The sequence below is a fragment of the Notechis scutatus genome, chromosome 2 (assembly GCF_049901735.1).
Source record: "Notechis scutatus isolate UNSWTSFEM ecotype Mainland chromosome 2, rNotScu1.2, whole genome shotgun sequence".
Classification (NCBI taxonomy): domain Eukaryota; kingdom Metazoa; phylum Chordata; class Lepidosauria; order Squamata; family Elapidae; genus Notechis; species Notechis scutatus.
In genome coordinates, this window is record NC_142010.1 from 99,499,981 (window position 1) to 99,520,359 (window position 20,379).

At 36.9% G+C, this 20,379-nt stretch overlaps 1 protein-coding gene across 1 annotated transcript in view; it reads left to right on the forward strand.

Moving 5' to 3' along the window:
- Positions 1-20,379, forward strand: part of ATP10B (ATPase phospholipid transporting 10B (putative)) — a 139,697-nt gene that overhangs the window by 88,500 nt on the left and 30,818 nt on the right. The window contains exons 5-10 of the mRNA XM_087954181.1: positions 401-486; positions 4,420-4,526; positions 12,625-12,756; positions 16,606-16,733; positions 18,061-18,313; positions 19,453-19,682. Coding sequence (XP_087810307.1) covers positions 401-486; positions 4,420-4,526; positions 12,625-12,756; positions 16,606-16,733; positions 18,061-18,313; positions 19,453-19,682 — 936 coding nt within the window. The remainder of the gene's footprint in view (positions 1-400; positions 487-4,419; positions 4,527-12,624; positions 12,757-16,605; positions 16,734-18,060; positions 18,314-19,452; positions 19,683-20,379) is intronic.

The following is a 20,379-nucleotide window of genomic DNA, read 5'->3' on the forward strand; positions in this document are numbered from 1 at the left end:
AAATGTTTCTTTTTTCACTGCTACAGATTTAAGCTCTTCTAGCCTTACCTGTGTTGTACCTTCCTCATTATGTTGCATTCCAGATGTGTTGGATTTCAGTCTTTGTAATTATGGACATTGGAGTCTAATAAATCTAGATTGTACCAACTTGGGGTACATTGGATTAATTTATTGACTCCACTCAGCTACTGTTATATTACAATAAGTACTTGAATGGGGTCACATTTTAGATTCATGCATGCCACATTAATCTGCAGTTATCACTTCTCACCATTGAAGAAATGTTGGGACAGTTCTTATAAACCAACTAAAAATTATCCATTTGCTTATCCAAACAAATTATCCATCCAATTATCAAAACAAATCACTAATTTTGTTTTGTTTGTTTGTTTGTTTACAGAATATGGAATTTGAGCCAGAACTGTTCCAAAATATCATTGTTTGTGAAAAACCTAACAATGATCTCAATAGATTTACAGGCTACATGTAAGTTACTGCAGTTTTGATTTTTATCATTCAATCACTATTATCAGAGCCAGTAGAGAAAAGGAGAAAGTAATAAAATATGTATGTGTCATGATTTCACAGCACATTTTATTACTTTTCATTGTTGCAGTTTGTAAAGGATGCCATAACAACATTATGAGATGTGATGTGATGTTGTGTTGTATTGTTATTGTGTTGTGTTGTATTGTATTGTGCTGTGCTGTGCTGTGCTGTGTTCTGTTACATTACGTTACGTTGCATTGTGTTGCATTACATTTAGTGGTGGGATTCAATTTTTTTTACTACTGGTTCTGTGGGCATGGCTTGGTGGGCATGGCAGGGGAAGGATACTGTAAAATCTCCAGTCAGATGTGGTATTTTCCAGTTCTCTGAACTACTCAAAATTTTCGCTACCTGTTCTCCAGAACTAGTCAGAACCTGCTGAATACCACCTCTGGTTACATTACATATGTATGTATGTATGTATGTATGTATGTATGTATGTATGTATGTATGTTATGTTGTTATTTATGTTATGATTGTATTCTACTCAAAATGTTCTGAGATATTGTGAACAATTTATATAACTATTGTTGTACTCTTGCCAAGTATGCATATAGTCCAGAAATAAATACATTCAGCAATATTTTCCTATATTCATTCTTCCTCAGTGAGGATTAAGACTGAATAGATTGTTAGTATTGCTGATTTTCTTCTGCAGAGAACTTTGTGTTTGGCTTTAGCACTTTAAGAATAAATTTTATTTTATCCTCTGCCGAAGTATCCTTATAAAGTGGAAGCAATTGTCATTGTTTAAGTATGGAATTAGATGGATTTGTGTGATTATTATACGATGAAGGCCTGACATCTTCAGAAAGAATTTGAATGACCTCAGGAGTTCTGCAGTGCAACCTATGTCAGAATTAAAGATTCAGAGATTGCACCAGAGGACTATTTTGTGACTTCATTTCAAAAAGATGCACTATATAAACAAGTCAAACACATTTCTGCAGCTTCTGCTTTTTTCAGCTTAAAATCCTCTTTAGGCTTTCAAAAATGCAAATGTGGAGGACAATTAATGAAATATTTGTCTCAACTATTTCCATCCTCAATTTCCTTTAATAATGAAAAATATCCAAAGAGCTGTAACTATATTAATTTTTCATAGATTCAGGAGTCTATCATTTTCATTCCAAAGGATGCAATCCTTTATCTGTACCTCTCTGGCTGTTTCCTGACAGCCATATCAGGAAAAGATAACTGAGGCTTGGGTACTCAACCTTGTCTGTTCTTTATGTTTACAAAGGGTGAATTATTAAAGAGGGCCCATGAGCTTTCCAAAAATATATTCACCAATCAGGTTAATCCATCTAACATCTAGCATCAAAAAACGTCATCACAAAAGCACAACAAAGAATATTCTTTCTGCACCAACTCAGATAGCTCAAACTGTCCAAAGAGCTGCTGATTCAGTTCTACAGAGGAATTATTGAGTCTGCCATCTGCACCTCTATAACTGTCTGGTTTGGCTCTGCAACCAAACAAGACAGACACAGACTTCAATGGATAATTAGAACTGCAGAAAAAAACAATAGAAGATAGAATTCTTTATTGGACAAATGTGATTGGACACACAAGGAATTTGTTTTGGTGCAAATGCTCTCAGTGTACATTAAAAAAAAGATACATTCATCAAGAATCATAAGGTACAACACTTAATAATGGTCATAGGGTACAATAAGCAATCAAATCATACTAGGAAACGGTCAATACAAATTATAAGGATACAAGCAACAAAGTTACAGTCATACAGTCACAAGTAGGAGGGGATGGGTGATAAGGAGTGATGCGAAGATTAATAGTAATAGTAGTGCAGATTTTGTAAATAGTTGAACAGTGTTGAGGGAATTATTTGTTTAGCAGAGTGATGGCATTTGGGGGAAAACTGTCCTTATGTCTAGATGTTCTGGTGTGTAGTGCTCTATAGCATCATTTTGATGGTAGGAGTTGAAACAGTTTATGTCCGGGATGTGAGGGATCTGTAAATATTTTCACAGCCCTCTTTTTGACTCTTGCAGTATACAGGTCCTCAATGAAAGGCAGGTTGGTAGTAATTGTTTTATTGCAGTCCTAATTACTCTCTGAAGTCTGTGTCTGTCTTGTTGGATTCCATAACCAAACCAGACAGTTATAGAGGTGCAGCCTTCCATTGAGGACCTATATACAGCACAAGCCAAAAAGAGGGCTGTGAAAATATCTACAGACCCCTCACATCCTGGACATAAATTGTTTGAACTTCTACATTCAAAACGATGCTGTAGGGCATTGCACACCAGAACAACTAGACATAAGGACAATTTTTCCCCGAATCCTATCACTCTGCTAAACAACTAATTCCCACAACACTTTCAAATTATTTACTAAGACTGTATTACTATTATTCTTTTCATCCTTCCTAGTACCTATCTCTTCCCACTTATGACTATAATTGTGTTGCTTGTATCTTTACAATTTATATTGTTAAATTTGTTTCCTAGTATGATTTCATTGCTTATTAGTAACCTATGACTATCACTGTGTTGTATCTTATGATTCTTGATGAACATATTTTATTTTTTCTTGATGTACACTGAGAGCATATGCACCAAAGACAAATCACACTTTGCCAATAAAGAATTCTATTCTAACCTTCCCCATAATTATTTTGCAAGTATGTACAGATATCAGTTAACAAAAAGATTGGCATAAGAGATGAAGCAATCTGTAGTTTGCACAAGCTTTCCAAAACTGTCATTTGTAGCATCCAAATTCAATGCAAACACTGGTAGAGAAGTTTTCTACCAATTTCTGATATAAAGTAAAAGAAATAAGGTATTGATTTGGACAAGCAGGGCAGGGGAGGGCAGGGCAGGGCAGGGAATAGGAAAGGAAAGGAAAGGAAAGGAAAGGAAAGGAAAGGAAAGGAAAGGAAAGGAAAGGAAAGGAAAGGAAAGGAAAGGAAAGGAAAGGAAAGGAAAGGAAAGGAAAGGAAAGGATTCCCCGCAGAAAAAACAAACTAACCTACTTGTATGGCATCTCCTCTGTGAGGAGACAACAAAAATAATAACGAAATGGCATTCCTTCTTGCTGTTAAAACCTCATTTGCTCCAATCCTGAATATTAGTTTGCTAGAAATGTCTAGCAAAGTCAATTTTTCTGAGTGTCAGGGTTCTGATAGTTTCAACAGGTGATATTTATCAGAAATGTAGCAATGTTCTGTGCAGCCCTCCGAAGTCTTTCTCTTGCTTTAGATTCCACCATAAGGAAGGAGAATTTGTGATAAACACTCCATTCAGAATCTTCCAAAAGTAAGCTTGAAAGATGGGTCAGAGAAAAAAAATGAAGCTTTTTTTTAGGCTTTTTTTCAGACAAAAGACAGATGGTTGCTTTAAAACAGCCTTTGAGCATTAAGTATGAAGAATCCAATCGAGTGCCTGCAAGCATTTCACCATGTACATAGATTTATCTGCAGTGGCAAGGACATCCTTTCTTAAACGCTGCTGGCAAATATACCCAATGTATTGAATTTCCACTGCTGACACTTTGGTACAACAGAAGGTAGGAAGAGCCTCCAAGATCTTTGAACACTTACATTAAAAGAATGTATTGTGTGAAATTTTAAAAATGTGTTGTGTCAAAACATTACATGGTGATCTGTAGAAGCCTAGGGCACAAGACATCAGAGAAATCATCTTTTCTGTAATGTAAACTCTCAGCCTTTTAACACTGATTTGAAACCTCAGCATGGTAACGATCCCCTGCAGTACTTTATACCATCAGTTAGCCTCGAAACATAATCACCCACGGTCACGACATTAGTAGTGTTATTATTTAGCACTGAGAGGACAAGAAAAAAGATATGAAGAAAATAAAGCACATCTTTCTTCTTTGCAGGGAACAGCCTGATTGCACACGAATTGGACTTGACAATGAAAGCCTTCTTCTTCGTGGTTGCATAATAAGGAATACAGAGGTTGCAATTGGAATTGTTATCTACGCAGGTAATTACTGGATTGGTTTTTCATACAGCTACAGATTCATACTAGGGTCACAAAAAGTTCTTTCCCCCAGGACTTTTTGCGCAATGTAAAATTTGTTTTGCCTCTGGCACTTTCTCTGTAAAATGCAGAATTGAGGGATCTATTATTTTATTTATTTATTTATTTATTTATTTGATTTGCCAATTGTTTACAAGATAATAAGTATAAATGTATACATAGTTGTGAATACATGAAATGGGTACATATAAGAAAAATAAAAGAATAAGAGAAACAATAGGACAGGGACGGTAGGCACGTTGGTGCGCTTATGCACGACAAACTAGGTAGATTATCCTTACTAATTTTCTTACCAACTCCCACTCTTCATTATTTTGGATAACTTTTAATCTGAGTAATAATTTTAGAGAACTCAAAAACTGCCTGTGTTCCGAGAAATATATTCTTACTTAATGCATCACTTTGCTTAATTATATCTTGCTTCTTGAAGGTCAGCTTTATGGTTTAAGACAGTGGTTGCCAACCAGTGGGCTGGGGACCACTGGTGGTCCGTGAGAAAATTTTGGTGGTCCGCAGAGAAATGTCACCACCACCCCCAAAGCACTCCCCAAAGCAATTAATCCAGGCTATGTGGGAACACAAGTCTGTGCCACCCACATGGATCGCAGGAACACAAGGCTTGCATCGCTTGCATTGCAAACAACACAAGGTAGTGAGGGGAGGGGGGAACTTGCTTCACTTGCCCTACACGCCTCGCCTGGCTACCAAGCTGCTTCTTTCCACTTCTTTCTTTTTCTGCTTTTGGCTGCACACAAGGAAAGCAACAAAAGTCTTTCTTTCTCTCCCCCAAACTCCACCAGAAATGAGTCTTTGGGACCCTGCAAGGCATCCTGCTCCAAGAGGCTGCACCATTCTGGTGGAGTTTGAGGGAGAGAAAGAAAGGCTTCTGCTGCTTCTGCTGCTTTCCTTGCATGAAGCCAAAACTCTCTCTCTCTCTCTCTCTCTCTCTCTCTCTCTCTCTCTCTCTCTCTCTCTCTCTCTCTCTCTCCCCCTGAGAATGGAGCTGGAGATGGTATCCTGCAATCCCAAATAAAGAATGATCGATCGGTAGAAAATGGGGAATTTTCCTGCAGACTGTTTTGGGGGGGATTTTCCCAGGGTGTCTAGTCCGTGGGATTATGAGTTTGGTGGTCCCTGAGGTCCAAAAGGTTGGTGACCCCTGGTTTAAGAGAAGAAGAAATGCTGCATTTCATACAATACATGCAAGAAACCAACTTGTGGCCTTTGATGGCATTCTTCACAGGGTTGTTAGCAGGAGGATTGTGCTGCTTTTGTAAACTAACTTAGACATGCTTATTGAAGATCACTATAAAAGCAGCACCTAATCAAGTTGTGTAAAATGGAAAGGGAAGAAAAGCTATGGTATATTTCATTAGTGACTGAATATAGGTGAATGGTTATACTACTCAGAGAGAAGAATGCATTGTCAAGAATGATTTTTAAAATAATGGGTTCTGGGACTCTTCAAATTGTTAGAGTGGGAAAAGGGGAAGTTGCAATCTTAACCAATCTGAACAGTTGTCTTCTCCTTGTATTGTGAATATAAAATCCCCATCCCACGCCCTCAAGAACTGCCTAAGATTCATTCAGGTTTGCTCTGAATGACTTGGCTTCTGATTGAGATGTCAGCATGCACTTTTTTTTTTAGTTTGCATAAAAATGTTGCAATTGCTGTACTGATAACAGTGGAACTATTGCTCAGAAAAGAGACATTTGGAAGTAATTTCCATCCTTATCTTGTCACTTTAAATGGTGTAGCAGCTCTTGACTTTAAGAACACAGGCATAAACCCAGAAGTACCTCCTGGGAATACTTTTATTTTCCTAGTAAATCACTTTTCAAAGCGTCTTCTCTTTGATGCCAGAGGTATTCCCACAATACCAATTGCTCATGAGCAGGGAAAAGTGGAAACCTCATATCACAATGATAATATTGGTTTTGTTTTCATATTGTATTTATTTAGAACTGTGTAAGACCACCCAACTCTACAATAACCCTGAGCAGATTACAGTAAAAACCATAAAAATACCATTAAATACCACTTAGCAATAGCAATTGCACTTATATACTGCTCCATAGTGCTTTACTGCTCTTGGAGCAGTTTCCGAAGTCAGTATATTGCCCCCAACAATTTAGGTCCTCATTTTACCGATCTCAGGAGGATGGAAGGTGAGTCAACCTTGAACCGATCTGAATTAAATCTGTCTGCAGAAGTAGCCTGCAATACTCTATTCTAACCACTGTACCACCAGGGCTCCAAATAATATTCAAATATATAGGACTCATCACCTACATTCAGATAACAGATAATCAGAGTTGAAAGGGACTTTGTAGGTCATCTAGTCCAACTTCCTGCCCAAGCAGGAGACCCTATACCATTTCTGATAGATGGGTGTCCAATCTCTTCTTGAAAGTCTCAAGTGATGGTGCTCCCACAACTTCCGAGGGCAAGCTGTTTCATTGGTTGATTGTTCTCACTGTCAGAAAGTTTCTCCTTATTTCCAGGTTAAATCTCTCCTTGTTCAGTTTCCATTCATTATTCCTTGTCTGGCCTTCAGGTGCTTTAGAAAATAGCTTGAATCCTTCTTCTCTGTGGCAGCCCCTCAAACATTGGAACACTGCTATCATGTCTCCTCTGGTCCTTCTTTTCACTAGACTAGCCATGCCCAGTTCCTGTAACTGTTCTTCATATGTTTTAGTCTCCAGTCCCCTAATCATCCTGGTTGCTCTTCTCTGTACTCTTTCTAGAATCTCAACATCTTTTTTATAGTGTGATGATCAAAACTGGACACAGTATTCAAGGTGTGGTCTTACTAAGGCTACTTAGTAAGTACCTCACTTGATCTCAATTGTATCCCTCTGTTAATGCAGTTTAGGATTGCATTAGCTTTTTTGGCTGCTGCTGCACACTGCTGGCTCATATTTAGCTGGTTGTCCACTAAGACTCCAAAATCCCTCTCACAGTTACTGCTATTGAGCCTGGTTTCACCCAGTCCATATCTGTACTTTTGGTTTTTCTTGCCTAAGTGTAAGACTTTACTTTTCTCTACTTTGAATTGCATTTTGTTAGATACGGCCCAGTGTTCTAGTCTTTCAAGATCCATCTGGATCTTGAGCCTATCTTCTTGGGTGTTAGCTATTCCTGCCAACTTAATATCATCTGCAAATTTGGTAAGTTCCCCTTGTATTCCCTCATCTAAGTCATTATTGAAGATATTGAAGAGTACTGGGCCTAAGATGGAACCTTGTGGCACCCCATTGCTTACTTCCCTCCATGTAGATTTAGACCCATTAAGGACTACTAGTTGAAGACGGTTTGTCAGCCAGTTGTGAATCCATCTGGTGGTGGTACTATCTATCCTACTTTTTTCTAGCTTATCAAAAAGTAGGTTGTGGTCAACTTTGTAGAATGCCTTGCTGAAATCTAAATATATTATGTCCACACTATTTTGCTGGTCTACTAATTTAGTCAGTGTGTTGAAGAATGAAATAAGATTGGTTTGTCATGATCTGTTTTTAACAAACCCGTGCTGACTGCTAGTTATTACTTTACTTGTTTCTAGATGTTGGCGGATCTGTTTTTTTATTATCTTTCCCAGTATCTTCCCGGGTATTGATGTTAGGCTGATTGGTCTGTTTTTTTTTTCCTTTTTTGAAGATGAGAACCATATCAGCTCTTTTCCAGTCCTCTGGTAATTCCCCGGTGCTCCAGGATTTTTGAAAGATATCATGCAGTGGTTCTGAGGTGACCTCTGCCAGCTTTGTTAGAACTTTGGGATGTAATCTGTCAGGCTCCGGTGATTTGTGTTCATCAAGATCAGACACTCTAAGCCAAATCTTTTTTTTGGTTTTTTTTTTTTTTTTTTTTTTTGTTTGTTTTTGTTTTTTTTTTTTTTTTTGTTTTTTGTGGGGGTTTTTTTTTTGGGGGGGTTTTTTTTTTTTTTGGAATTTTTTTTTTTGTTTGTTTTTTTTTTTTTTTTTTTTTTTTTTTGGGGTTTTTTTGTTTTTTTTTTTTTTTTTTTTTTTTTTGGGGGGGGGGGGCTGGTTTGGGGTGGTTTTGTGTTTCCTTTCCCTGGTTGGAGAAAGGCTCGCAAAAGAGCTCAGATGAGACAAAAGGCATCTGGTATTCCAGTTGGCAGGGGTTGCAACAGAAAAGACATGCCTGCCAGATCACATCAGGTGGAGCTGCTTAATGCATGGGACATGCTGAATATACCTAGTTTTGCAGGCCAAACAAAAAACACAGAAAATACATGGTCCTTTAAATAATCAGGCCCTATGAAATAAAATTCCTTGGTTACAACTTCTCCTGAAATGGGAACCATTAGATTCCAATTTGCTCTGTGTTTCTTTCTGGCCTGCTGTTTTGTTGGTACTTCAGATTCACTTTGGGAAGAACTAAAGAAGCATTAAAATTATTCACTGCTGGATTTAACTTATTGGACTTTCTTTATGTTCACCCAGAACACGCACTAGTAGATTCTCATTAAGTCACTCTGGCAGCTGTGAAACAGTCAAACTTACTTAGAAGTCAGTCGGCCATCTAATTAGGTTTTAAGGCATTAAAGTACTCTGCATTTTTTGGCTCCGGTTGATATTCATTGTGAATAAAGAGTTCTCTAACCGCCATCCTTTCAGTTTGCAAATAATCCCCAACAGACTTTAAACCTAATCTATGATTTCTCCACATTGTTCTCATTATCTGTAATCTCAAGCATATTCAGTATTATGTTCCCTTTACGACTGTAGTTTTTGAATTGTAGATGCACAAAGACTGCTGGCCATGTATTCATTTCCTTTTAAGCTAACCAATTGCTGAATGCATTGTCCCCAAACTCCATTAGGTTGCTCTACCTGCATTGAAAGAAGAACAATGGCATTCTTAGTATTCTTCACACACACACACATAGATGCTGGCACACTGCTCACACACTTGTTCACCTATACTTTTGTACATCTGCTGACTGTATTGCAAGATTTTTTTCCAATTGCCTGCTATAAAAGCCATTGCAAGGAAAGACTGACTATTGAAATTATTAATGCAGCGAAGCTTCAAATAGCTCCTCTTCACATGGAATCAGATCACCATGGTAGTGCTTGTAAATCATTGTAAATCTTGCAAAAGTGGCATTTTTGCATAATGTGTGAAGTGTGTTATCCCAGCAAATCCTGAGTGCTGCAAGGCAACAAACCCCCATGAGAACCACATGCAAACAAAATTGCACTTGAGCACTTTTCTCCTGCTAGGCTAAATAAAATGCTAGCAAGGAATCAAAAGCTTGGGCACATGGAAACCAAAAGAGAAATACATGCCAACAAACACAGAATGATTCTCTGAAAAAGAGGTCACATGTGTCTCTGAAACAAAGGACAAAAAATGCAAATGAACTTTCCAAATGGGGCAAGGAATACAGGTCTGCTGATATGCCCCAGAGCTGGTTTGCAGAAAGCATTGAACAATGGTTTGAGATTCAATCAGCCCAAAAGGCAGAGGAAAATAGTATCTAGAAGCATCGCACCCCTACATTCTTTTAAGAGACTAAAATAAAACTTTGTTGTTTTCATGGAAGTGAGATGTGGCATATAATGTAGCTTTCACAAAATAAAATGTGCAACAATAGTTAAAACAACCATCATTAGTCCTGTTTCCATTCCTGTAATAGTCCATGAATTAACTTAGATATCAAATACATTTCTTTGATTATCACACTTCAGGGAGCTCTATAGGAACTCTCATTCCAGGAAGTCATCTCCATTGACTATAATGTCTGCTGCCTCTGGAGTGGGTTCAGAGACAGAATTTATGAATTGATTTGTGGATCAAATAAAAAATCCATTAAACCAATCACTCTGATTTCCATTGTAGCCAGCCAGATGGTGTTGAGAAAGCCACAAGCAGAACATGATGGAGCAGCTATTGCCAATTTCTATTAAGCCAATTATTTCAGAATGTGAAAACTCATTTGAATGCTTATGGTTAATTTCCATTAATATTGCTGCCCAACACATAGTGTACTAATCCAGGATTTGTCAGCACAGCCCCTGAAGCACCAAAAAACAGCATCCCCAGATGGCAACTGCAGAATTTATTTTAAAAAAAATAAAAGTTACATCTACATTTTTTTTTAAATGGCCAGAATCTCACAGTTGTTTTTACATTCTTGCATGAGCTCAGAAGAAGATGATCATCTGGAACTTAAGGATTTCAATACTACTCAGAAAAGTTCTTGGGAAGGAGATCACCAAAGATTATAGTTTTATGAAAGGAAAGACATTTTTAAAAGTATTGTTTTGATTTCTTGGCTCCGGTCTACTTATGTGAGATTCCATGATAGAACCTTGAATGTATTGTTGAGCTCTGTTCCAGTCTTTTTAAAAATTATGTAAGTAGTGACCATTGTCCCTAGCACCACATAATGGAGTGACCTCCCATTACTTGTCCCAGCTTCTGCCAACCTAGCAGTTCAAAAGCATGTAAAAATGCAAGTAGAATAATAGGGACCACTTTGGTGGGAAGGTAACAGCGTTCCGTGCACCTTCAGCATTTAGTCATGCCAACCACATGACCAGGAAGATGTCTTCAGACAGCGTTGGCTCTTCAGCTTTGTAATGAAGATGAGCCCCACCTCCTAGAGACAGAAACGACTAGCACGTATATGCGAGGGGAACCTTGACCACCATTTAGTGACCATTGTAAAATCATATAGCAATTATTAGCTAGCATTTGCTTCTTATTTTGGGGAGAGTCGTTTATTCAGAAGATTTAGAAGACATTTATTTTTAATAGTATTAACCAAATTTAGAAACTGCCCATTTATTAACATGTATCTGCCTTAAAATAATAAATAACATTCAGCAGAAGTAAATAATATATCCATTACAGCCATCTGTTCTATTAAGAAACCTAAAAGAAATTAATGTTTAACTTTCTTTAAATATGTAATTATTAAATAATTGCAATAAAAAAAATCTTTGTTAAAGTTCAGTTTAAAATAGTTCTCTATTTATTCTCTCCACATTGTGGACAACTTTATAAAGTCCCATCCTGATCTTCCTCCTTTTTTCTCTTAAAGAAAAAAAATCCAAACTATTTATGTACTTATTTTCAAGATATTTTTAAAAAGCCTTTCAGCTTTATAAATCCAGGTTGATGAGCAGCAATAAGAACATAATAACCCATCAAACTACAGCTTCACCTAATTATCTGTGCTGTCTGGCAGCTGTCCCTCTCAGTTGCAGATAAAAAAACTCCCAGTTTTACCATTATTTTATTTCCGGTAAATCCAAGATTTTTTAGGAATTCAGGATATATTGATGCAATCTTTTTGGCTTTCTGCAATGTCAGTCTACCACTGGAAGTCTGTTGCCAAGAATGCAGTTCAAATTACATATGTAGATAGATGAGGAAGTCTTTGTACCAATCTCAGCCTTATTATTCCAAATAGGAAATGCTTGAATCCAACCTAAAAAGATGAGTATACTCATTTTTGGATTTGTGGATTTGATAATGTTCTCTGTATAATCCATCTGTAATCTCTTCCATGAACTTGTTATTCTTTGTGCACAATGTGAACATTCTTCTCTCCTTCTTTGGACCATTTCTCTGAATCAATCCATCCCTCACTTTCTTTAAGGTTTCTTCCTTTGATGTGTCCAAGAATTATATGCCCACAAATTGAATCAAGGATCTTTTGACTTCAAAGTATGTCCTTTGCAACACACCTGCAGACGTCCTTTATTTTCTCCAGGATTTATCTCTTAATTTGAGCAGGAATTTTGCTTCTCCGAGTTTCCTCCAGAGAAGATATTAATAGATCCTCTTTGAGATATAATTCTTTCCAAAACCTTTGAAACTGCAAGGCACTCAACATCTGGAAATCATATTCTTGCACATGGCTATCCTTTAAACATGCATTACAAAAAAAACCATGAAAATGTATGCTTGCATGGCTAGAGATATCTAATGTTTGGTTTCTAGTAATCCCCGAGTTCTTTATATTCATAAGATAATTTTATCTTTATGCATGTGCACACCTGGAAGGCCACGAAACCAAAGCGATGTTGAATAACAGAGGTCCTCGTTATAAACGCAGCAAGATAGAACAACAGATGAACATGGATATATTCTTCTGTGTGGGACTGCTCTTCATCATGTGTCTCATTGGAGCGTTAGGTATGGAACAGTGGTAAAAACCTAGTCTACTATTTGTGAAAGTCTTTTTGTAACATGGTGAACTTGGATGGATTTTTCTACAGATGAGAAGATCAATGCTGCCCTTTGACAGAGGGAAGAGAGGCTCTTGCATAGCACATGCAGAAAGAACCTGAGCAGTGGCAAACAATAGCAGCCAGATACTAACTCTGTTATGATCTGCTACGATCAGCATCTCTAGATAGACCAGATTAAGACATTAATAGTATGAATGTTAACTAATTTATAATAAGGTTAAAATAATGGGATCTGACTGCACCTTCCCTCTCCTCCCTTTATCTTCTTGAGAACTAGGGAGGGTCATGTCTAAAGTGCTTATTCAAATTATATTTTGGCCCCAGATTCAGATTTTTTTTTAATCTGACCATTGGCTTGATTGCAGCTCTTCCTCTTGTTCATTGAGGTGATTTGGGTGCTTTCATCACTTGGAGGCTTTCAAGAAGAAACTGGACAGCCACTCGTCAGAAATGATATAGGGTCTCTTGCTTGAGCAGGGGGTTGGACTATATGACCTACAAGGTCCCTTCCAACTCTGTTATTCTGTTATTTCTGTATTGTTTCTACTGGCCATTGTAGGTATATCTTTAACATTAAAAATGAATAAAGATGTATCGCTGGTCCAGCTGACTTGTATATATGCAATAGAAGAGGCCCACTCTCTTATATTTTACTTCAGGCAACAACACTTATTGCAATTTCTAGCAAAAAATTTGTTTAATTTAAACTTAATCTGAATATAATCCACATTGTAAAATAGAACAATTTACAGAACTTTTTATTCTGTAGGGGTCACTTTATAAAAAAGAAAGAAAAGAATGATGCATGTGAGCATTAAGTAGATCTGTATATTTAAGAGTTACATATTTAGATTCATGTCCAAAAAAAAATAACACCCCATGCCCCATAAATTTCAGTTTTAACTGAAAACCTTATTTATTTATTATTATGAAATCATTTGTTTGCCACCCATCTCACCACCACTGTGCCTCCATGTGCTATAGACCTTTAGAAAATTCCTCATTTTAAAAATCTTTTTTTTAATGTTTTGCCATAAGAAAAAGAGAGAAAAAAGAAGGAAAAGTTTTTATAGAGAAAGGGTGGGGGGAATCTAAAGGATGCTTAGCTCAGATGTTCAAACTGTATTCTTTCAGATCCTAGGATTCCATGAGAACTTGATGGGGTCCTGTGAGAGACTAAGAGGGGGCAGTTTATTCAAATGCAGCCAATTTTCCATCATTAGAGCAGTTTCTCCAACCTCAAAAAGGTTAAAAACCCCTTCTTTAGTGCATGGATATTTTAGGGAAGACATTTTGTTGATGGAAGATGCTTTTTTTTCTAACTCTGAAGAGTCATAGAGATCTCATCTAAAATTATCTAAGTCTGTATTTGCATATGTTGATCAGTCAGTGTGGTTGCTTAATTTTTAATAATATAAATGATGTTAATGCCATTTATTGTGCTTTGCAAACCACCATTTAAGTATTAATATGGTCAGTGGTCAGTGTTTGGCTTATCCAATATACTATGCTACAGAAAAAGTGATTTCACAATGACATATGAACCCAACCACCATTTTATCACCAACAATGAAGGGATCTTAATACATGATCATTTGGAATAATGGGATCATTAATTTGCTCTAATAATTTTGAAAAGCATAATTTTTCTTGAGATCATATAGGCTTTCAAACTTTTCAAATTGGTTTCTCCGGTTGAAAAATCTATGTCCATACTGGAATGTTGTTTAATGTTTACAATTTATTCTGTGGGATATTCTTGGTGTGGATGTGTGCTCATGTTGTCTAGCACTAGGCCTTTTGAGCTTTGCTATTATACTTTTTTTTTCTATTACTCTTTTTATTGGGAAATGGACAGGCATGGGCACAATGACTCAGTGGTTAAGACACTGAGCTTATCGGCTGGAAAGCAGAAAGCCTGTGTTTGAGACCTGAGCATTGCATGTGCTCCGTCTTTGACTAGTTTCCATCCATCTAGCATTTTGAAAACATGCAAATGCGAATTGATAAATAGGTACCATTTCAGTGGGGAGGAAACAGCGCTCCACAATGTAATGCTGGCCACATGACCTCAGAAAAGTCTTTGGACAGCCCTGGCTCATGGCTTTGAAACAGAGATGAGCACCTCTCCCTATAGTCAGCAATAACTTGCAGAATAAAATCTGCATGGACTCCTTTCCTTCTTTTCCTTTCTATTCTTCAATGAGACTAGGGCTCTGGCTGCAAATTACAAGGAAAGAGTCATAATGGCCTTGAAGATTTTTTTTTGCCTACCATTGCTAGTCTTTTCACTGTGGAGCCCATAATAAGCTTTTGAGAAATACTTTGGAAACAGCAGCTCTAAAGCCCATTCAATATGGATAGAAATTTGGATCTAGAGAAAAGGTTAACTGCTAAAATTAATAATTCATTGTTGTAAATTCCCTAGATGGTACCACTCACTTTCAATAAGAAGCAAACAAAAAGATTGCTCTCTTAGCAATTGCAGAGATTGTGTCCTAATGTGACCAGGATTTGCAAGGATGTCAAATTATAATGAAAACAAGTCCACCAAGACTCTACAAATAAATATTTGGCAGAAGAAACAAATGTTCCTATACTTGTGTCCCAATTTCTAAGTGTCAGTCTGCAACTGAGTTGCAAAACGCTCCACTGTAAGATTTCGCATTTAACTTCTTTTGTATAATGAGAGCCTTTGAGGAAACTGGCATGGCATGCCTGTAATCTGCCAGACAAAAAGAGCTGAACTATCTAGAAATGACTAAGCAGCAGTTCATTTTTCTTTTCTTTTCATTTTTAACAAAATGAGAGCTTCAGGTTCAAGTTACAGTCTTGGTTTAATCTGGGATCAGTTTTATAGAGTGGGAATGCAGTATTTATTTATTTGATTTGCCAATTGTTTACAAGATAATAAGTATAAGTGTATACATAGTTGTGAATACATGAAATGGGTACATATAAGAAAAATAAAAGAAGTATGTTTTCCTTTTTCGGGGAGAAAAAGAAAATAGATCAAAAATGGAAAAGCGAACTGTAAATAAGTTTAGTCTTAATCTTGGTAAGCCTTAAAACTAGGGAACATGTCCTGATCTATTTCCTCACACTTTCCAGGAGTGCCCTGCAAGTATTTCTTTTTGACATACATTTCATTATAAGGAGATGGGTAGAAAATGACTTTTATTTTTATTTTATTTTTTTGCTTTTCAGTGTTCTTTCCCTGAGGCTTTAATGTTGCACTTAAATACACACTGATTGTATTTCATTTAAATGGAAACTCGTTCTAATGAAAAAATTGGATGTTGATATATATTAATAATCTCCTGTTTCATTTCATACAAAATCCAATTTTGTATACTTTAGAACAGCACAGTTTGTTTTTCAACTGTTTATTAGATAATGGCTTATAAACTAGTGCCACATCCGAATGCTTGAAGTGGAATTAGCTGTTACAAAACGGGGGAGGATCTTTCCACATTGAATTATTACAGAGTAATGAACCAGTTCCTTGTCGATTACATACCACATTACATTAGTGAATTTCTGTAAATGCAAAAGGATATTTCTTCCCTCTTCTGTGCATATTGTTAGATCCATCCTGCAGAAGGTCCTGCTCTGAATTTGTGGGGGAGGGGAGGATTAATGAGGAGGGACAGGAAAAAGAGAAGGGGGAAAATCCATACCAGCTACCAAATGCTGCTCCCTCCAGGTAATAACATAGTTGTCTCTCTCTTCACAACTCCCTGCATGTGCTATGATGAGTTCATTATCTCAAATATTTTGTATTTGAATGCAGGTCAAAGTATTTGGAATGGAAGTTTTCTCACCCACCCCTTATTTATCATCCCAGACATAAATGGCAACTACCTTGCTCCAGCTCTTGCAGGTTTCTACACATTCCTGACAATGATCATCCTTTTACAGGTGGGAAAAATATTTATTGTATGGATGAAAAAAAGGAGGTTTGAGGCTGTGTGTTGACCCAGGATTATATCTCAATTCCTGAATTTTACTCCTTATCTCAACCTGAGACTTTGTTTACAGGACAAAACATTCAGGTTTGTATGAGTAGCAGTAGGATTTACATGTAATGGAAATATAGTTCAAGAAAGAAATTTGTTTAGAAGATCTACACAGAATTCTAAATGTACCCAGGAGATTGCAAATTCCTATTTTCATTTAGTCAAACAGGTTCCTGAGGATGCAAGTCATTTCAGAGAGAGATTTAGACATGGTTTAGGAGCTACAAGAAATTGGTCATTCCAGATAGATGATACATGGATGGATGGATGGGTGGGTGGGTGGGTGGAGGGAGGGAGGGAGGGAGGGATGGATGGATGGATGGATGGATGGATGGATGGATGGATGGATGGATGGATAGACAGACAGACAGACAGACAGACAGACAGACAGACAGACAGACAGACAGACGTTGGACCTCACACAAGATCAGCATTTCTTTCAAATTGATTAGAGAGCATTGTTATCAGCATGATCATGAAAAAAATACTAGTGGAATATGACTCTTAAAATAGCGACAATATTCTTGTAAATGTTCTAAAAAATTGTGGGAACATCCAGAATATTTATGAAAAATGCCAGTGATTACAAAGGAATGGGGAGATAATGACTTTACTGGAAAATTCTGAGCAGAAATATATTTACAAAGTGCTCCAATTTTAGAGTAAAAATAGTAGACCTAATCCAACATAAATCCATACTATCATACACCACAAATTTCCAGAAGAATCCCATTGTAGTCTGTCATTATATATTCTTACTATAACTATATAGTGTCATGATAGATTCATTTATTATATTTGAACGTCACTTTTTTAAAAAAGTTCTTGTAGGGTCTAGCAGAAAAGTTAAAAACAGCAACTGTAAAAACAGTAATATAATTACAATGTACCATTAAATCTGATAGTTAAATTTAAAAACAATATCAAGCAGAGAATAAAAAAACAAGTGCTAAAATGCTATAAATATTACAGTAAAGTTTACCAGCCATGGGAAATAAATGTTATTATTTTCCTGACCTCTGTAGAGCTTCAGAGTGACTGAGAAAGAGGGTATTTTGTAGATTTGCCCCAACTCTTAAGGGCAATAAAGATCTTAGAGTAAGACATGGGAGATGTTATGGAAATCTCTGTAAACACTTCTTGTAGCAGTCATTGTTAATGTCAAGAAAAGAAACTGAAAATTATTCAGCAAAATAATTTCTAACATGCTGAGAAATGTCTTCTTTCAGATCTTAATTCCTATCTCCCTCTATATATCGATTGAACTAATCAAGTTGGGCCAAGTCTTCTTAATTCATAATGATATTGACTTGTATAATGAAGAGCAAGATTTGCCCATACAGTGCCGAGCACTCAATATCACTGAAGACCTTGGACAAGTTCAATATGTCTTCTCTGACAAAACAGGGACACTGACAGAGAACAAGATGGTATTTCGAAGATGTACAATTAATGGGAAAGAATTTTCACATCAGGAAAATGGTAAGGTTTGTATGGTTGCTCTTAAGTACTCAATTAGTCTGAATGTGAAAACTGCCAGAGGAGAAAGAAATTCCCTCAAATATGAAAAACAAATGTCCTACAGCTTAGTCCTTTCCTGGAAGTTGAGAAGGAGATAGACTACAAGATACATTGTGTGCAGACAAAGGAGACAGGACTATACCATACCATATGTACGTTTATCTATAAAAAAGTTTCTCACAAATTAAACCCTTTGTGATTCCAGTCCCTCACAGAAGAAGGGTGCAGAAAGGTATTTTGAGATAGATGCATCTCTGTGAAAACAAGTTTATATGGGGAGAAGCTGGACTAAGATCAAATCAGCTTCAGCTTTAAACAAATATAAGATATCCATTCAGCATTTATTTTGGAAATGTGAGGGAACCTCATCTCAACTCTGGGGATTTCCCAATTTTTTGCTTCACTACTATTCCCTGCAAGAGAAAACATTGGCTACCTCAACTTCACCCCCATCCCAAGGAACAGTAGTGAAGATATTCACAAAGCTGTGCAGAATTGCAGCAAACTTTGGGGGAAAATAAGGTCCATAGTTGTATGGGAGTGCCCTCAAACACTCCATTGTAGAGAAAGGAGTGGCAGAACCTGAGGGTGGAATTTAAAGAGGGATCAGCCTAGAATCTTACATAGCCACAAGCAATCTAAGTCCAACCCCTCTTGAGTTCCATTCATCCTTATCTAACTCTTAGACTGTGTGCAAGGGACCTGAATTCCTAGCGGTGCTGATCATTAGTTGAACCTATTTGTGTGCATAGGCATGAGCAGCAATAAATCAGTTTAATATGACCTTTTGTACCTGATTCCCATTCCCCTTAAGACTTAATTCCTGCCCCATGGATGACTTGCGGGACTGCCTCTCCCCCATTGTTTCTGTCTTCCCCGCTAGAACTAATGGAAGGGGCACCTTTCTCAAGAGTTTGAAGGGACAAACAAGATGGTCTCTTTTATCCCACTAAGACTCATGTGGAGTAGATTGAAGAGCGTAGCTGGCTTAAAGTCAGCTAGTGAGCCCTGGGATATGTGGGGACTTTATGCTGGCTCTTCCTAGCTCAAGTCCAACATTTTAACCACAACACTTTCTTGGTTCTTTCTATCTCTCATAGCTAAGCGGTTGGATTCATACAAGGAAATCGATTCAGAGAATGAATACTGGAAAAAGCATTTGAGCCTCCCTTCTAAAGTTGGAGAAACAACCACAGCAACACAGAGAAACAATGCTAGGCCTTTGCAAAGATGTCATAGTGCTCGTCCCTATTTTCAGGGACATGCAAGAAAGAAATATCAGGGTCTCTGGGGAATTGCTCCATCTCAGGTGGCATTTAGCAGCACCCTTGTAAGTATGATCTTTCACTTCTTTAAATTATAAAACCTTGCTCCTACAGCTGGTTTAGGGAAGAAAAAAGTCTCAGCTGTAACTGTAAGAAACAGAGGATAATATTGAGATTTTCAGTAGGTGCCAGTCACCAGGCAAAATTTGCTCTGAGATCCTATGATTATGTATACATATTTGAAGTAACCCTTTTGAGATTAATAATATGCAAGGTGTGGGATATGTTTTGCCTTATTTGAGAGGGTCATATTTCCCCCTCCTCTGACTTTTTAAAATTTATTTTTATTGCTTTCTTTAAAAAATAACAGAAAAAGAAAAAGTGGCAGAACCCAAAGATAGTTACAATGCAAATACATAGAAAAACTACATATAAAAAGTGGCTGAAATTTTTTAAAATATTTTTTCTGTTGTATTTTCCCCCCTCTGTTAATAAGAGATTATAGTTGAACTTGAAACTTCAGACCAAAGCAAATTCCTACATAGATTCCTAGTGAGTAATAATGCAAAGTAAGTTTCAGTTTTGCAAACAAGACTAAAATTCTTAGAAGTATAACAGCAGTCACCAATTTCCATTTTAAAAATCTGTATCAGGAGCAGTTATATTGAGCTCCATTTAAATATCCCTCCTTGTGTATAAAAACATATTTTTATTTATTTTATTTTGTCAAGCAATCATAAGATAACAGGTATAAGTATAAAC